At 31.1% G+C, this 18,936-nt stretch overlaps 2 protein-coding genes and 1 long non-coding RNA gene across 9 annotated transcripts in view; 2 read left to right on the top strand and 1 right to left on the bottom strand.

Moving 5' to 3' along the window:
- The window catches only part of LOC148598855 (uncharacterized), a 45,934-nt gene extending 34,557 nt beyond the window's left edge, over positions 1 to 11,377 (top strand). For all 5 annotated transcript variants that reach the window (XM_088561979.1, XM_088561976.1, XM_088561974.1 and 2 more), the window contains 3 exons: positions 1,198 to 1,384; positions 5,004 to 5,130; positions 5,586 to 11,377. In XM_088561979.1, coding sequence (XP_088418105.1) covers positions 1,198 to 1,384; positions 5,004 to 5,130; positions 5,586 to 5,637 — 366 coding nt within the window. In that variant the 3' untranslated portion in view covers positions 5,638 to 11,377. The remainder of the gene's footprint in view (positions 1 to 1,197; positions 1,385 to 5,003; positions 5,131 to 5,585) is intronic.
- LOC148598856 (uncharacterized) lies at positions 1,880 to 7,626 on the bottom strand. Of its 2 annotated transcripts, none has more exons than XR_015918692.1 (3): positions 7,488 to 7,626; positions 5,015 to 5,117; positions 1,880 to 2,048 (listed from the first exon to the last, which is right to left on the bottom strand). It is a non-coding gene; the product is annotated as an uncharacterized LOC148598856 (long non-coding RNA). The 2 variants fall into 2 exon arrangements; XR_015918691.1 differs by lacking the exon at positions 1,880 to 2,048 and adding an exon at positions 2,332 to 4,247.
- Positions 11,378 to 14,939: 3,562 nt separating the features above from the next.
- The window catches only part of LOC148598854 (uncharacterized), a 40,282-nt gene continuing 36,285 nt past the window's right edge, over positions 14,940 to 18,936 (top strand). Inside the window, exon 1 of one of the 2 annotated variants that reach the window (XM_088562518.1) lies at positions 14,940 to 15,094. The gene's annotated coding sequence lies outside the window, so the exon portion shown is untranslated. The remainder of the gene's footprint in view (positions 15,095 to 18,936) is intronic. The other variant, XM_088562516.1, reaches the window with a different exon arrangement.

The raw sequence follows: 18,936 nt of genomic DNA, 5'->3' as shown, positions 1-18,936 counted from the left end.
GAGGCATAAATGGTTGTGATCTCTTCATAGAAGTCAAAAATGCACTTTAAAATTTTTGCAGTAAAGTTTGAAATTACTTAGTGCATACCTTTACAATTGCAATTTGATGTCAGTTGTATAATTTGCTATATTAGAACAATAATTTCTTAAGTTACAGTATTTCATAGCAAACAATTCTCTTATTTTAACTGTAAACCTAGAAAGAAAATTTTGATGACATTTGATAAAGTAATTCGAATTTGATCATGTGCCATTCATTGGTTTGTTTTTTTACATAGGCTCCTTTTAATTTACTAGGATTGTTGTGGGAATGAACAAAAGTAACTTACTAATTATTTATGTTATACTCTATGCTTTGCAGGGTCAATCATGCTATTTGTTTTACAATAAATTTGCTGGCTTTTGCTTTACTATGGAAGCTATATTATAGTTTTTTTTCTACTTTTCATGATATAAAAGTGTGTTAAAGAATTTCTCATTCTCCTGATTTGTTTGGAAAGTTTCAAGAATAGGTTTTTGCTTTGTAGCTTACTTTAATTGGTTGAACAGTCTTTAAAAATATAGTTTCTGTAGGAATCTCTCATTATTGTGTGCATATGAATTTTGTTTGCTTCAAATGTTGTATCACTTCGTTAGAAAGATGCAAGGTACATATTAAAGTATAGTGATTCACCTTGGATTATTAAATTTTCTTGTGGTATTAATTTTTGCTAAATTGGCTACTGCTCTATTTTCCTTATTCGAAGTGAATGACTTATAAAACACTAAACACCTCAATTTTGGAAAATTAAAATATCAATTTAGGTGTTTGCAAAAATTACACCAACTACATAGTATACATAATTTAAGTAAGAGGTAATTACTATGTATCATCACTATTGTTTATTTTTCATGGTTAAAAACAGACAAAGTTTAAAGGGATGTTTTTTATTTATATCTCTCTGAAAAAAAATCTGATTTACTATTTGAATTCAAATAGAATTTGACTTCATAACCGTTTTTTATATATTGCTGTTTGGTTCATGCCAAATTTCTACTTCCTATTTCTACAACCAATAAAGAAAATTATTTTTATGGTTATTTAAAAAAATATTGTCTTTGGTGTGTTGCAATGTATGCTTATGAATCTCATTGACAGTAGTTTTTGTTCTTAAAGTATTTGCTCTATACTTGAGGCTTATTTCTCTCCTATTATAGAAAGAATCATGGATGGATGTGACTAGCCATAATGTAGGGTTACCTGCCCTTGAAGTACGTAAACCAGAATGTTCTGGATATCTATTGAAGTGTGCCAGAACCACCAAAGCCTGGCAGAAGCGTTACTGCATTCTCAAAGATGCCTGCATTTATTATTACAAAAATATGTATTCACCCAGGGCACAAGGTACCGTTTTATTGTTAGAAGGAATTTTATTTTTACTCAAACACTTATGAATAAGTTGAAGACTCTTGTGGGAAAGACAAATTATGTAAACCAAGTTAGATAACAATGATACCCCCACTCATCAGTTGGGGACTTTGACCCCCACTCAATAAGTGGGTGGTATGGACCCCCACACAACAAGTGGATGGTATGGACCCCCCACCCCATTCAACAGCTGGGTGGTATTGAATCACTTTGTTCATCTGTCTTTCTGTTCGTCTTCGTTTTGCTGCAATAATCTGGACTGCCAAGAGATGTATTGTGTTATGTGGCTGTCAGTAGATAGGGCATATGATGTAAGCAACTTTTTCTGATATCAACTTCCTGTTTTATAGTACTGCCTTAATTAAGTGTGGCAATACAATGTAGTAAACACTGTTTACTATTACAAATTTAATCTGCAGACTCAAAAAGTGTTATTGAATTTTTCTAATTATATTAAGTTGGAAATGGGTATTGCTAATGTAACTGCCTGTCTGTCTGTGATATTCTGTCTACTCACTCTGCTAAGTCCTTTTTATTTGATGGCAAAAAATTTGCTTCATCTGTCGATACTTGGTTTCCATGGGGATAACTTGAGTATTTGTTGCTTGATCTTTGTAAAATTTTATACCAAGGTTACAAACTACAAAAAGAAGGTTGGTATAAATTTTGGGGTTATAGCCCCAATTGTTAAAGAATTAGATGCAAAAAGAGGGCATAAACAAGCATGTCATAGAATTTAACTTTATAACTCTGTGAAAGCATACAAATGTCTATGATATTTATCCAAAATATTCTATACCACAAATGGTTGAACTTGGATTGATTTTGGGGGTAAAGACTAGAGCTTTTCAAAAAGTAGGGGCCAAAAAGGGAGACCAGAAACATGCATTTTCCTGATGTCCAAGTAATAACTTGACTAATAATTTTTATTTTTTTTATTTTTAAGTTTTCTTTTTATAGGATAATTTATGAAAATCCTTGCCTGCATTTTTAATCAGATTTTAAGTATCTCATATGGTTTTCAGATTATAGGTGTCAAAGGGGTCACAAACCCAAAAAATAAACTTTTTAATTTCTCAGTCTGATTTTGAAAGTTTTTAATTGAGTTTAAAATTTTGTGCTTCATTGTGTCCATACCAGTTCTTGTTACGGAATGAATTGTTAGTCTTTATGCTTAAGTGTGTCAAGATTTTTTCAAGATTTTATTGATACACTCAGGCAGAATACACTGCAACAAGAGGCTAATCATACATAATACATATACAAAATGGCAAACAAAGACAAAGTGGTACATGCTATTACATAAGAAGCATATGACAGAAAAACAATGAACAAATATATACACTGATACGGTGTAAGCGACAATATTCTTAACTTTTAACAATCGTCAATAACACTAATCACGTGCTAAGCAGATCACATCAACACTGAATATATACATTCAATACAAACATACATGTACAAATGGGTTAATACAATATGGATTTTGAGTTAATCATGATTTATACGATTTGTAAGTATACATTTATTTCTTATAATATTCTATAATAATTTGCTAAGCTTTTGCACAAAGATAGCCAAATTATTCAATACTGTTTTATTACAAAGAGACAACAACCCTTTAAGTTTGTCTTCCCTTGGATATGTATAATAGTACGACGGGATGAATTTTATTCTAAACCGCTGTATGTGTTCATTTTTACATTGAAACAAGTAGTGAAATTGATTACCAATAGCACCAAGATTACTTAATAAACAAAATCTTTCTGAGCGTGAGGTGTTGGTCCAACGTCCAGTTTCAATTTGAAACTTGACGTTTGAGCAACGTAACTTACTTATATAGATTCTACGATTTTTATTTAACTTCACGAAATACTTTTCAAAACCAAATTCATTTTTAAATAAACTGTAGAACTGACCTCTAGACGAATTCATCATGTCACTGTACCACTTCTGTATAAACTGATCATGTAAAATTTGTTTGACATATATTTTAGTGTCTAGTTTACTTAATACACTTTGACTATTCTATACATAAGATAAACCAGAGTTGTCTAATATAGATTTAACATATAAAATCCATTTGGAATGATATACATTTCTGTTATGCATATCTAGTAATAACTGATATAACATTCCTGACATTTTATTTTCGTTTGTAATAAGTTTAGCCCGAAAGTTCAACATGCGAATTTTAATGTCAATTTCAATTGGATAACGTCCGGTTTCCCAATAAATCATAAAATTTGGTGTAGTTGATCTTACAATTAAGATTTTCTTCAAAAAAATTGCAGATGTATCTTTTCTAACATACTAGTGTTTTCAAAACCCCAGACCTCGCATGAATATAAAAGAATTGGCTCAATCAGTGAATCAAATAATTTTAACTGTAAGTCAATTGGTATATTAATGTTTCTAATTTTTCTGTACAGTGCATTTAGTGCTTTTTGAGCTTGGTCTAACAATTTTTTCTTTGCCAATGAAAAATTCCCGTTGTAATTAAAAATTAGACCAAGGTATGAGTATGAATCAACTCTTTCTAAAGTTTGTCCAAATAATTTGAAATCATGTTGAACTTTGCTTTTACACTTACAAAAAATAATGGTTTTAGTTTTGTCAACATTGACAGTCAATTTCCATCGTGAACAATAGTCTTCAAATACAAGAAAAGAACTTTGCAGATCTTCTGCACTTTCTGCGAATACAATGGTATCATCAGCGTACAGTAGCACAAAGATTAAAACATAGATTCTTAATATATCTTGACAATTCTTTGTAATATACTCAAGGCCTCATACATTGTTTTGAAGAAAAAAGTCCTCTAAATCTGCTAAAAATACTGAAAAAAGAAAAGGTGATAAATTTTTCCCTTGACGAACCCCCGTATTGCATGAAAAGAACCCAGAAATTTGGTCGTCCTGCTTAACACAGGATTTAATGCAATCATACATGTTATAAATTACTTTTAATATCTTCCCACCAATATTATTTTTTATCATCTTTTGCCAGAGACCAACCCTCCATACCGTATCAAACGCCTTCTTAAAATCGATGAATGTACAAAACAATTTTTTCCCAAATGATAAATAAAGACCAATTAGGACATGTAAACAAAATATGTTATCCACTGTTGAATAACCCTTTCGAAATCCGGCTTGGGACTCTGGAATAATATCTACTAAATCTGCATATTCAAAATAGCTGTAAAAAGTTTCCCAATTGATGAAACAAGTGTGATACCTCTATATGAATCAGGATCAAGGGGGTCACCTTTGTTTTTGAAAATAGGTATTATCATACCAAGTGTCCACATTTCTGGAATGTCTCCAGTATTCAAAATAATATTAAACAACTTAAGATACAGTGGCATCAACATATGTGCCGTTGATTTTATGTACTCGTTTATTACACAGTCAAAAACTAATATTGTGCCCCAAACCATTCAGGGTTTGACCACTGCTGTCACACATGCTGGGCTTGGCAAAGCTTTTTATTATTTTTAAATTCTGAATATATATCATAGAACAAGGGTAACACAGATCTTGTGTATTGTTCATTTACCCTTGTTTTAGTACTGGTCTATATTTATTTACAGGAATGGCTCACCTTCATGGTTACATGATACAAGATGCCTCAAAGAAATTCTCCTTCACACTGAAGCCACCAGAATCACAGATGAGACAGTTCACCTTTGCTGCTGATAATGAAACTGATAAAAAAAGGTAAGGAAGTTAAATATTGGCAAAAAAATATACTATGCATCAAAATAGAAGGAAAACTCAGAGACATCAAAATCTAAAATATTGAATGAAGTAAAATATCAAGTTCTCAATATAGTGAAGTATTAAGGACAAAACTAATTAAAGTTCTAATGTCTTAAGAGATGAGGGAGTATCTAAGAATAAAGAAATTACTTCAAGTTTGCCTTTGGAAGGTTATAGTAGAGTGAACCATCACTTAAACATGTTTAAGTGAGATTTTGTTTGTACAGATGGATTCTTATTGCATTGCAGTTGTCTTTACATACAAGTAAATACATGTATTTGAAGAAAAGACAACAACATTGTCGTTAAAACCTGACACCGTAGTAGTAAATTCAGCTGTTGTTTTCTTTTCATTTTCTATTAATATACCTTTGTAAGAACTTATCACTCCCATTTCTTATGTTTATTTTTAGATGGGTGGATGCCATGACAAAATCAATACAGAGATGGATTAAAGTAGATTAACACACAGAGAACTGAAGGAAGTGAAGAGATATTGTTCAGCTAGTGGTATATGCAATCAAACATGAAGAATTTTCTCAGCTTATTGGTTGTTTTTTTTTCTTGGTTTTTGTTTTGCCTTTATCCAGTCAGCATTTATGAATGGATTACGTGAATAATGACACAAAAACATGTAATGAATTTTCATGAGTGTAGAATACCATTGCTTTAGGTTAGCTTTTTATACCCTACTTGTTAAAGTGGCTAGGTATTATGTGTTATGCTCTGAAAAGTTGTGTGTCTGTCCGTCTGTACTTCTCCCGACAGTTTCCAGATGATAACTTGGGAATGGATCAACAAATTTTTGTTTAACTTTGCACAATCATTTAGTACCGTCAAATATAGAATTGTTAAAATTTAGCAAAATCCCAAATATAGTTTTTGAGGTTATTTTTAATGTTTTGCCATCCCTTTTTTTTCACCATTATGTGAAAGGGTATCACTTAATGTTCCATCTATGTCCTATTTTTGGCTTGATGTGATAGTAATGGTCAGTCAAAGTGAATCTGTCGCTAAGTACTCTTTATCTGTTTGGACTTTTTTTATTCAACTTTTTTAATGAGCCTGATTTCATGAAACATTTAAAAATTAACAATCAAATGCAAACTCCTTTTTTGATGTGTTATATTAGTATTGATCCAGTGGTTAAAAAAATTGTAAGCATCATTTCAATCATTTGTTTGGAAGTCACACTGTGCTATTTCCTTATAATAAATTAAAATACAAACTTTCATCAACGCTTTATTATATAGTTGACAGACACTTTAACAGATGTCAGTAACATTTAGAAACCCCATCATCCTGACTAGTGATTCATTTACAATAATGTAAGTTGTTTGGGATCAACCATAATTGAACAAAGTGTTGAAATTGTATATGTATAAACAAATGTGATTTTTAGGTTGTGCATTTAAAATTTAACAACCATATGTGTGTACATTTCAGCAACATAAAATCAACACATATTCCTGAACATCTAGCCAGAGAAAGAGACAATTAAGTTTATAGATTTTTTTAATGGAGGTTGTATATTTCTCTAAGTGCTTTTTTGTTTAGCTGTTATGTTATTAACCAGTATTTGTGAATCCCACCTTAAACATTGTCGCTCAACCAAGGAAAGCCTCTACAGTGTTTCTCTCAAGGATCAACAGTTTCATATTATATTTAGGGTAATGTTTTGTACTCATATTAATGCTGTTTTCTATGAAAGGTTACTGTATGCAATTTTAGTACTAATCCTTCTACTAATGGTCGATAAACTTACTTCAAGCCAGTAAGTTTTTATAGAAATTGAATCATATTTAAACACAAAAAAAAATTTCAAATTGTATATTGAGCAATAATCTTCAAAATCTCAGATCACAAACTTGAGTTACTATATTTTAAAAGTTAAATATTTGAAACAAAAGGAAATTAATTGAAATTGTAGGTTTGTGACTATTTGACTTGTGATTGATTTTTAACATAATTAAATTTAGAGGTGCATGAAAATAAGCACAATTTTATATGCCAAAATTATAGTGCTAGAAACTTTTTAAAATTTAGTAAGTTTTTTACCTGTGTTTTTATTTTTATATTAATTATGATACAGCTGCAATTTAATGATTTTGTATTTCAGGTATGTTTAGTTAATGTAAATGATGAACCATTTAGTGGTTTTGATATTGATTCTATGCTTCAATGAAGTATGAGCTTAGCTGGAAGAAGAAGGTATTGAAAAAAATTCTATTGATAATCAGGTAATTGCATATACTCAAACATTTATTCTGTTGAATTAAACATTGCAAAGTAAAGTTGAGCCTATTCAGCCTCACCTGGATAGGGGTTCATATTAGTGATGGTCCCAGGTCTAAGACTCTCATTTTCTGACGTAGGATCTATGAAATTTTATTTAGCTGGGTTGTTGAACTTCCAACTCTTCATTTGACACCGAATGCAAATCTTTTGATATAACTGAATTGAATTAAAACATTGATAAGGTGCCAGGGCCTTCCTCTCTTGAACCTCTGCTAGAAGTGGCAGGATTACTCCCTATTGAAAACAAAAACATGGTTTTAACATTCTATGATTTAAAAGGAGTAGGTCTGGTAAGGATCCAAAATACAAAATATATGAAACTTGAGAATGAACATTGATGTGGCCAATGTTGAAAGAGCCAAAAACAAAATTTGTTGGTTTTCAGCATTTTTCACAGATTTTTCTAGCGATAGCTAAGTTTGAGGGGTAAATATGACCATATATGTTCAAATTATTTACAGAAACCAATCATTTCGACTGAAATATGCATTGAAGAGTTTTATAAACATCATACTAATTTGTATGGTACACTTGGATTTTGAGGGAAAATTTTGCCTTTACGGGACCTACACCTTTTTTAAGAATGGTTATTTTTGTCATATCGAATGTTGACTGACTATCTATACTCGGCGTCACATAAATAACATACTGTTAAAATTTGAATAAAAATATTTTCTACGACTTTATTGACACCAACCGTCGTTTAAATTGTCATAAATGACTTGCTCATTCGTTTAGCCAAACAGCTTCTCAAAAACAAGTCGCTTATTAGCTTAAATCATGCGTAACAAATCCTTACGGGAAAATCCCATACTAATATCCGCCATGTTGGTTTTTACGGGACGATTTGTTTACAAACGAAGTGCGTAAGTTCCCGTCGAACTCCGGTGACAATCGTCTGCTTGATCAACTTCTCGGTATTATACGTTGTTCGCGTAAAATAAATCCGAGATATCCGAAATAACGCCGAATTGCATTCTGGGTTCTTCGGTTTTTGGACAAACCATTTAAACGTAAACAACATCTCCTAGCAACCCGATCACTGTAAACATGGCCGACTTTTTACAATGTAAATATTGCCACCTAGAATTAAAATCTGACCGGAATTTAACGATTCAATGTTTAGGGAGAAGCCGTTTGGCTTAACGAATGAGCAAGTCATTTAAGACAATTTAAACGACGGTAGGTGTCAATAAAGTTGTAGAAAATATTTTTATTCAAATTTTAACAGTATGTTATTTATGTGACGCCGACTATATTCCCTTTTCATTCTCCCTTTTTTGAAAGTTGAATATACATGTTTTTATTAGCGGAATCTTTTATCCTCTGCCCTGAAATATTTATTCATCAATTCATTCATACACAAGGTGTTGTAGACACATTTTCTCTGAAACGATTCGTTACAGATTTTTGGCAATTCACTAATTAATTTCAATTTGTTTCTTTAGAAATTTCTACCTGCCCTTTAATCAGCCCATAACAGATGATACAGGTTCACTATAGGCAAGTTTTGGTGTACCTTACATTAATAATTTTTAAGGTTAATAGGTCATCATCAATCCAGCTGGGCTTATACATGTATTGTAGTGGTATGTTGTATTGAAGGTTTTGTTTTGTATGTTATTGTTACATTTTGAAGTTTATTTTTTGTTGAATATTTTTTGTAACCTGTATTTGTTTTTATAAGAAGTATATTTATGTAATTATGTTTAAACTAATTGAAGTTGTGTGTAATATTTTTATTTTTCATCGTTACTATTTTTGATAGCTTTATACAGTTCTTGTTTTTTTATATGTGAAAAAAAAATTAAAACATACATTTGAACCATTCCATTTACATTTATACCAAGTCTATGAAATTAGTTTTGATTATTACTGAATATTATACATGTATGTGAACATGTTTATTTTGTTACATTCCAGATTTTATTGTAATTTTTTGTTACACCTTTTCACTTTCCATTCTGTAATATTTTTCAAAGGGTTCTGCGGTTATAGTGTATACCTCATATTTCAATACATATTTTTCATGTGAAATTCATGTTAATCGAGCTTCACATGAAATTCATGTGAAATTCACATGAAATTAACATGATTTCATGTGAAATTCTCTAATCATGAATTTCATGTGAACATTTCGTGTGAATTTCATGTGAAGGCTCCATTCACCCGAATTTCACATGAACTCTGTCACTTAGTTTATTTACTCAATTCAGGTGAAAATCATTTGAAATTCGTGTGCAAATCATTTGAAATAATTTTGCCTGTGTAATTTGATTTTTCCTAGAATTTCAATTCCTATACAGTCAAACCTGTTTTAGGATGGAAGCAGTCATGGTCATATTAGAAGGTGGTCTTTTTAATAAACAGGCTAATTTAACATATAATACACTACATAAGGATAATATAACCCTAGTCCTTTAAGACATGTTATTGCTGAGTAAAGGTGGTTGCTAAGACCAATTTGACTGTATATGCCATAATTATTTGAAAACTACAAACTATAATATTGCTAAAAAAAATGTTTATGTTAGCATGTCTAACATTCCAACTATATTGTATTTACATGTAGATAATGTGAATATAGTTACATGTATCAAACATAGCTTTCTGATAAACCCTATAGAAACTAACCTAAGATCAATCCTTGATTACTCAATGTGCTGTACACTTGACCGAAATGCAAAAGTCAAGATTATAATGGTCAAAATTACACTCACTGAATGTAAAACACTCCAGTTAAAATATTTGTCTTCATTCTGATAATTTAAATTAACAATATACTAATTTTGAGTATTTTTAGTTTCCATGTTTAGTATATATCTATTATTGGTCTGTACTTTATTTGAAAGAAGTGTTCATAATGATATTGAAAATTCTACCAATACTATCTGTTGTTGTAATATATTAGGGCCACAACATGGTTACTGATAACTTCCTAATTTTTAGGCATTTATTTTCACTAATTTCACAAGGAAGACAAATTCATGAAGTAAACTGCCACTAACTAGTTTCCTTTATGAAATATTTATGAAATTAAGTTTAGTTAATTTAGAGTATTACAAATGTTTGTTCATTGACCAAAATGATTTGCTGGTGTTTTTTCTTTTCTTTTTTTGTGTATTAATTTTTTTTTGTATTTTTTAAATTTATCTAGTATTTTGCTACTATTAGATAATAATGATTGCTTGTCTTTGTATGAGAGAAATAACGAATTGAAATTTTATTATTTAATGCCACTATATTATTCACAACATTGTATCTCTATTTTAAATATAGAAGAAGTGTTTCTGATCTCTCAAAGTAAGCAGTAGTCCTTTATAAAAGGAACTAAAAGTTACATTAATGAATATTTATTATATGACTTTTTGTGCATGATTTTGTGCCATTGCTTTTTGGAATCTCAGTGTTACATATTTGTTCTTTGTTTTGTCAAGTTATTCACTTACAAATTTAAATATATCAGAAATGTCTTGATATAATTGTCAAGACAAATTTGCTTCATGCTTTGATGAAATAAAATTAACTTGAGTAATAGCTTTGTTATAGTACTAATTCACCTAACAATCATGCAGTAGTAGAAAAGTATATTTTTTTGTAAATTTTCTTATCCAAATTTCAATGTATGTCTTATAAGTTATATAAGAACCAATAACACTTTTGAGGACTTTGGAAACAAAGTACCTCTATTTGACTGTATTGACTAATCAAATTCTTTTTCGAGCCTCCAAATGGTAATTTTTTTTATCATAACAATGACTTTCTGTAAACTTGTAGGTAGTTGTGAAGTTTACAAACAATTTTGATGTATCTATATTTGCATGATACTTAGGTGGAGTTGTATTCAGATCACTGTTAAGTTACTGTACAGCTTTATCTGTTACCAAATAAATGAATTAGTCACTAATTTTCCTTCATTTATTTGATTAGAAAAGTTACATTGTCTGTTTCCTAAAATAACTCTAGTTTTCTTTCATTTGTTTGAAAAGAACAGTTACCTTAGGAACAGAATCTACAATGATTTAAAGATACAAGAATTTTACTTCCTATCGGTATCTAAGAAATAAGTATACTGTTACAGAAAAAAAATCAATTACTGTACCGTTTAAGAGCAGTTCAAATTCCATGTAACTGTATTCAAAAAACAATAAAACTACATCAAAACAAATTAAAAAGGATTCATTGAAATATTTATTTTGCTAATTAAGTACCAGTCTTTCTAAAAATCAGTTAGGTGATTCATGCATGTTAAAAATCCACCAAACTCAGTCTTCTTTCTAGTTCAGAAACAGTTACTGATCACATAACCAGTTTAAGTTTTTCATTTAGTTGTTGCACTTTTCAGATAAAAATCATATAGATTGTACATGAAATTTGCACTTTGGAAGAGTTATCTTTCTTGATTTGGTTGATTTCAGTGAGAGATGAATGTATGAAAAGTGCAGATCTGAATGCGGAAAAAAAAATGTTATGTGAAAATATAGCATATATAGACTGAAAAGGCATCGTTTGTTTGGTGCGTTTTTCTTCACCATGAATCACTTTATAATTGGCAGTGCCTGAATTTTATGTGGACTGGTACTTAATATTTTAATCAACAATTTACATAAAAACAGTTCGAGAAAAACATAATCAAAAAGACAAAAAAAATTGAAATTTGAAAATTTATCAATATATGATGGTGGCAATTTACATACGTATCATCAAAATAAACTAATCCATATCAAAATAAGTACAAATGAACCAATATGGGTAACACGACCTCCCACCAAAGAAAAAAGAAAAAAATGTCTGGCCAATGGATTTGGTTGCTCCGCCTGGTTCTTGTAAAATACACGTTCCGCCGTGTTGTCCATTGAAGGTTATCGTTTAATCAAGAACGAAATAATATTCATATGTGGCATTTTCCGCTGTGTAGTGTATTAGTCATTCGTCTTCAGTAGTTAGAATTATTCGTACATAAAATTAAGCATTAACACGGTTTTGTAGACACACACACGTCTTAACAAAGTGGATTATCAATATTATGAATTTTACGAATTTGTTACATCTTTGCGATTGACCTAGATTATATGGATCTTCTGTGTTAACTTTTTCCCTTTAAACGCGTGCTATTTCTCTGCTATATTGAACAATGTGGAAAAAGTTGTTGTCGCAACGCAATTGTGACTGATCCGCATAATTTCTGGACTAAGAACTTCAGTTGAACTTAACTATCATTTTTCGCTTTGATTCACAGAAATTGCATGCTGTGTTTACTAAATGAGGTATTTATAAACGAGTTTAGGATGTAAAAGAGTAATCAAGGAACCAAGAGTAAGAATCACATATCCTTTGAATAAAACAAATCGTATCCATCAGCACCATGAAAACTGATGTATTCAACATGTCATAGATTTCCTTTCCTCGTTTGTCTACCCCGGACTTGACTTTTTATGAGCAACTCGGCGGGTGTTTCTAGAAAAGCAGAGGACGCTTACCCTACCGGTGCACCTGGTCCGTGCTCCCAGTTTTTAGTGGAGTCCGCGTTGCTCATTTACTTTTGTTACTTTGTATGTATGATTTTAGTTACTTTATGTTCTTTGTAATGTATGTCTGTTTTCCATGTCTGGTCTTTGTCCCTGGATTACATTCTTTTGATTACCGCTATAACCTTGGTTCCCTTGATTACTCTTTAACCAACCATTAGGTAGAGAAAACACATAGACAAATCATAATATTTCTTTATAATACTTTTATCAATCCAACATTGGGATGACCTCATCATGATGTCAAGGAGGAAATGAATGAGTCCCATGTTAAAACAGAAATAAAGAAACTGATTATAAGTTACACAAATGCAAAAAAAAGAGCTAAGGACTAGTAGCAGTTAACTGACATGCGAGCTCTATACCAGTTTAAATCTACAAAAATTATCGTATGCAGTATCAATCCCAGTTCTTCCCATGCGGGGTTGAGAACCACGGTTCATAATTCATACAAGAAGGGGCACGACCCATGTCTGGCCAAAAACTGCCTTTAAATATACAGTATATGTAGTGTGTTAGTTTCTATGAAAAAAAGCCAATGAGCGAATCAATGTCAATACTACAAAATGCTATCTTTAACGCTTGGACAACAATATCTTAAATATACCACTTACGAATGAGTCGATTTTACGATATGGCCAATTTATTGGGTGCGTATTGAGCTTGTGATGAGTATTACCTTAAAATCCCGTAGTCACCGTATTACAAGTACATCTGTAATAGGATGACTCCCCTGTATCGGTTGAAAAATACTGTGATTGCTTTTACGAGCTAGTGGCATCTAAAACTTGATGTAGTAATTTCTGGGTTATTCGAAGATTACTTTCGTAAACATCCAAAACATTGTTCGCACCAATTTGTAATCTGTAAACGCTATATAATGGTGTCAAGAGTATATCACCATCTACAAATGGATAGTTAACAATAGGGAATGAAAAATCTTCCCTTTTATCGTAAATTTTAGTATTTAGTTTACAATTAATAATATGCATACCAGAATCGAGAAACGGACAATTTTTATTATCAGTATTTGTTGTATAAAAGAAATATTGTCCGAATACCTAAATGTGTTATCAGTTTTTTTTTTACCAAATGTTGATTGGAAATCTCTTTATTCATTTTAGCCATAAATTGTGATTCGTAACAATACGTAAGCGGTGCACAATTGATCCCCATGGGAAGTGCAATAACTTGACGATAAGCAGTACCGCAAAAGGTAACAAACATGTGTATATATGGCTCTTTTTTCTAGAAATGCTGTTCTTTTGATACAGTCATTTGGGACGTATTCCCGCTTTGTTGAAGCGGGTGGTTTTATTGGGAATGATATTTTTAAAGTAGCTCCTGCGTTTTCTCAGTCACTCCTATAATCATACAGGAATTTCTTTTATTAACTCGTTGTTTTGCTTACTATAATAAATCCCTTTCTTGACCGTTAAGCATATTAATTTTGGTCGGCTGCCTTCATGTGTTCAAATGTTTCAAACTTATGTTTGTAACATGGATTGGTTTGGACCTAGGAAAAATTACGCGACACCAAATTTAAATATCAAAAATCATATTTATTTATTTTAAGTTTTTTTTTTTTTTATAGTTATACTAATAGTTCTACGACATTGTGCATTGTGTGTCAAAAATCAACGGCAACTGTTTGCGAATCTGAAATTTTCATAGCTCTTGTTTTTTCTTTAAATTATCTGATATGTTAGATGACGCTATTCAGTTCCGATAACCATCAGAATTTTTGGTACTCCTTAAACATTAGTTACACTATGTTAAACAATTTCGAAGATGTATTATAAACGTTAGATACAATGGACTAGTTCTTTATACAACAGCATTTAAGGTACAAAGTATACTTAACGTAATAATTCATTCCGACATTGTAATATCTACTTGACTTCATGATGGTTTTATGGATATACTTAAGATCCACAAGATAAACAAGACGGAAGAGAAAAGGCAAAAATGTTTTACACAACGAATGTCGAAGAATTTTCTTTGACAGAATTGACCAGGAAACACAAATTGCCGTGTCTAGTCGAAGTGAAAAAAGTTTATATCGAGAATCACGTAATTTTCTGAAAACTGGTCAGGTAGGAATTGAATAAGTTAATACTGATCTCAATTGTTTTACAATTTTGATGTTTTTGGGCTCTCGTAATCGAACCTATGATCGAACGTATGTTTTTTTTTCAAAATAGACAAGCTTTTTATTTGGAGGAAAAAATCACAAAATGTTGCAATTTCATAGTTATAACTCAAACATGGTAGAAAACAGTCCAATACCGTAAAGGGATTCTTCAGGAATATCACCATCTCGAAATGGAAAATTAACATACCAAAATAATCTCTTTTGTCATATTTTTTTACAAGGATCTATGACTAGTTCAGTCATAAATTGTGATATTTGGAACAGTAGGGGAACAAATCGGCTATGAGAGGAACACAAAATGTATCCGTTTGAATGCAAACAACATGCAAACCATAACTATCTACCGAATCATACAAATACTGAAAGTTATGAAGCCGATCTAATACCTCAAACAAATTTTTGATACTCTAAAAACAGTTATCACCACTATACTATCACTATACTGATAACATTTATTATCAATACTTACGCTATTTCAATAGTAGTTAAACTATAAGTTTATAATTTAGAAACATTAGTGGCAGAACACTTGCTGGAGGATTTGAACGGCTTTTTATGAAGTATTGGTATCCAATATCAGGTTGGAACTGTCATATGATCGGTGTTAGCACACGACAAAGCACCTAATTTATTATGTTCTTTAGTTATTTTACTCTCTGTAGTATACGTGATATATAAAGTACTCGAGTTAGTTATTTCAGTACGAAGTATTTCTGCATGATATTTACGTCATATAAAAAACACATTGTTAGCCGCTTTATCCGCCGGTGCAGAAACAAATTTCTTTCCTAATTCTTTTAACTTTTTTCTTATTCTAAAAATATGAAGAAAAGTGTCGAATGATATGTTCTTTTTATGATGTTCAATTCTTATGTCTATGATGGTCATGAACATGTTGATAAAATTGTCCAGCGACCTTTTATTTGCATTTTCTCTTCTATTCCACTGTTTGTAATGAACATTCAATGAACTTTAGATGGTGTTGTGCCACTCCTTCTAATCAATTTTACATTTAGGACGATATTTGGGTCTTTTTTCAAAACCTTAACAATTTTTCTGACTTCAACGATGTTTATGTCTCCAGTTATAGTATGACCACATGGTGCATATCGAAATGTAAAAGTGGCACAACATCAAGATGACGGGAAAATCGTATTTGATGTCCGTATCAATAGAGACAGAAGTGTAATTAAAAATAAAATACTTTTAAGTTTCTTATAGGAATAAGAGGTTCTAATTTTTTTTCAAAATAACCAGGAATAGATTCAATGACACTGACTTTGGAATCCCTAAATGTAGTAGGTAAATTTGATAAATCTACACCTTTGTTAATAAAAGACAGTTTGAGAAAATGTCTTTTAACATTTTCAGGTTTGTCAATTTTACGTATCAGTTCATAGTAGCAATATAACATTACTATAAGTGCTACTTCATATCGAGGAAGTTTTAGAACTGGAAATTAGAAGAAAGCTTACAAGATTGTCATCCGTTATTCTTAAATATAGCAAGAAAACTATGAAGAGAAACTGAATGACGGTGAAATTTCGTTTGTTGCGAATAATGCGTTTGCCATGAGATTGTTGAGTTAAATATATCAAATTTCCTTTAGTTATTGATGCGGCAGCGTTGTAAACAGGGTAGACAAATCATAATTATCATCCGAATCACAAATCGTGTGTAAAGGAGGGTCGGACTTTGATTCTTCCGTCCCCTGCTGTTATCTGAAAATGTCTAATTTAGACAATGTAATGACCTCAAAAAGCACCACAAACGACTATGCTTTCCCAATTCTCACTTCAGACCATTGATTAATTGACGATGGCTGCAAAATGAGGCAGTTGCTCTGTTATATGTAGATACTCTCAGTTTACAAGTTCGATCACAGGGAATCGAGTTAACAATGTCATATCAAAACATTTCAATTCAATAGTTGTAAATTAATTGAGTATCAAAAATATATTAAATGAATATTTAGCTAGCAAAATTAATTATAGTTTAGCTATTGCACTTATTTATTCCATAATGAGCACTAAAACACCCGTATTTAAATCTATTACTTACATTTCAAGACATGGACTTTATAAGTACGGCAACACAGTTCTATATTTTAACCTTCACCTTGAATTTGGATATGAAGGACAAAAGAAAAGACAAGAAAAGAAACACGCTGTGGTGTTATTTAAATAAACAAGTTACCTATTTATAATTCATATTTTAGTAGTAAAGAAGCTTCTGAAAAATAACAGATTTTGTCAGATTTTACTCATATTCGAGTATTGTCACATTAGTGACTGTCCAAAAGTTCAAGTAACAATTATTTCATTATGAAATCATTTGTTAAAAGTGAGCCATACCTTATCTACTGGTCGTCCCAAGACAATTCGAAAATTTCTCGTAAAAATGTATATATAGAAATCATTTTGGTACTAAAACACCAAATATTTATTTATCATAACACTTTCCTACTACTAAAGCTTTTAATGAGTAGTTTGTACCTAAAGAAACTATAAACATACATTATTTTATATTATTATAACTTACAACGACTTTTATATTCGAATTTTTGGTCTGTATGTATTCAAGGGAGATCATTATATAATTACTATAGGCGAAATCGTTACACTCCTCCCCTCTTAGATTAAAATTATATAGAATTTTATTAAAATATATTTTGAAAACGATTGAGCAAAAATTTAAACATATTTTCAAGTTTAATGAACGCTATTTATTTATTAAAATGTTCATTAAATAAAATTCAAATTTCACAATTTTCACCATTCTGGTTTTTTCTTTAATTGTAAGACCTGTCCTCCTTTTCTCTCCGGTACTTTGAAAAAATGTGTTTCATGATCTCTTGGAACGAGAACAGCCCCTTCCAAATTTGGGAATAGATTTTGATATACCAATTGTTCATGTAAGATCCTTCTATGTCTCCTAGCTTCTTCACGTGGTTTGACATTCACTTTCGGCCTGAAGATTCTCTTTGCAGTATTCCCTGGTTCAATATAGTTCATATTGTCCACCATTTTTGACGAAGTATTGCGTAATTCATCTTCTAAAGCAGAATCTTGCAGTTTGTGAAACTTCTTCAAATGTTGTTTCAACTGGCACGTTCTTGCCATATTCTTATCACAAAGACGGTAACTCAGTATAGACGTTTTCTTCTCGTGGAACCTCCACCAATGCTTGCAATACATAGCAAAACTTTTGATGACAAGGGTTTCACACCCCTTTACATCACAAGGCATGCTGTCTTCTGGCCAATACTCAGCCACTGGCTGCTCACTAGGTTTAACAAACGGTGCAACAGATATGTCGAAGGTAGACATCTGTAAGATATCAGATAAATAATTAAAATAAAGTAATTACAGAAACTTCTTCAGTCTATTTTTTGTAGGGTAATTGTCCCTTAGGATATATAAATCTACTTTTTTGTAGATGATTTGCTTTTAAATTGCTCATACTCTCGGCAATGTTTATTTCTGTATATTTGTGGGTCGACTTCAAATGTCTTTTAACTTCACATTTGTTTTTGAATTGTTTGCTACAAGCCGTGCATCTGTATATAGGAATAGTCCGGATGTGAGTAATTTTCCAGTGCTTGATATATTTTCCGTATGTACGTAAAAATGATGAACATCTATCAACATTGCATTCCAATCCATTTTTAGGAAATACACCCCTTAAATCGTCGTCAAATTTCATAACTTCTCTTTCATCTACTTCAAAAACATCGATATCTGCCATGATTGTTGTACTATCTGAAAAACAGTGTTTTTATAA

The sequence above is a fragment of the Perna viridis genome, chromosome 14 (genome assembly GCF_037379345.1).
Source record: "Perna viridis isolate PV_CMFRI_1.1 ecotype Kerala chromosome 14, ASM3737934v1, whole genome shotgun sequence".
Taxonomy (NCBI): domain Eukaryota; kingdom Metazoa; phylum Mollusca; class Bivalvia; order Mytilida; family Mytilidae; genus Perna; species Perna viridis.
The sequence above is the reverse complement of the archived record's forward strand: the minus strand, read 5'-3'. Positions and strand labels throughout refer to the sequence as shown.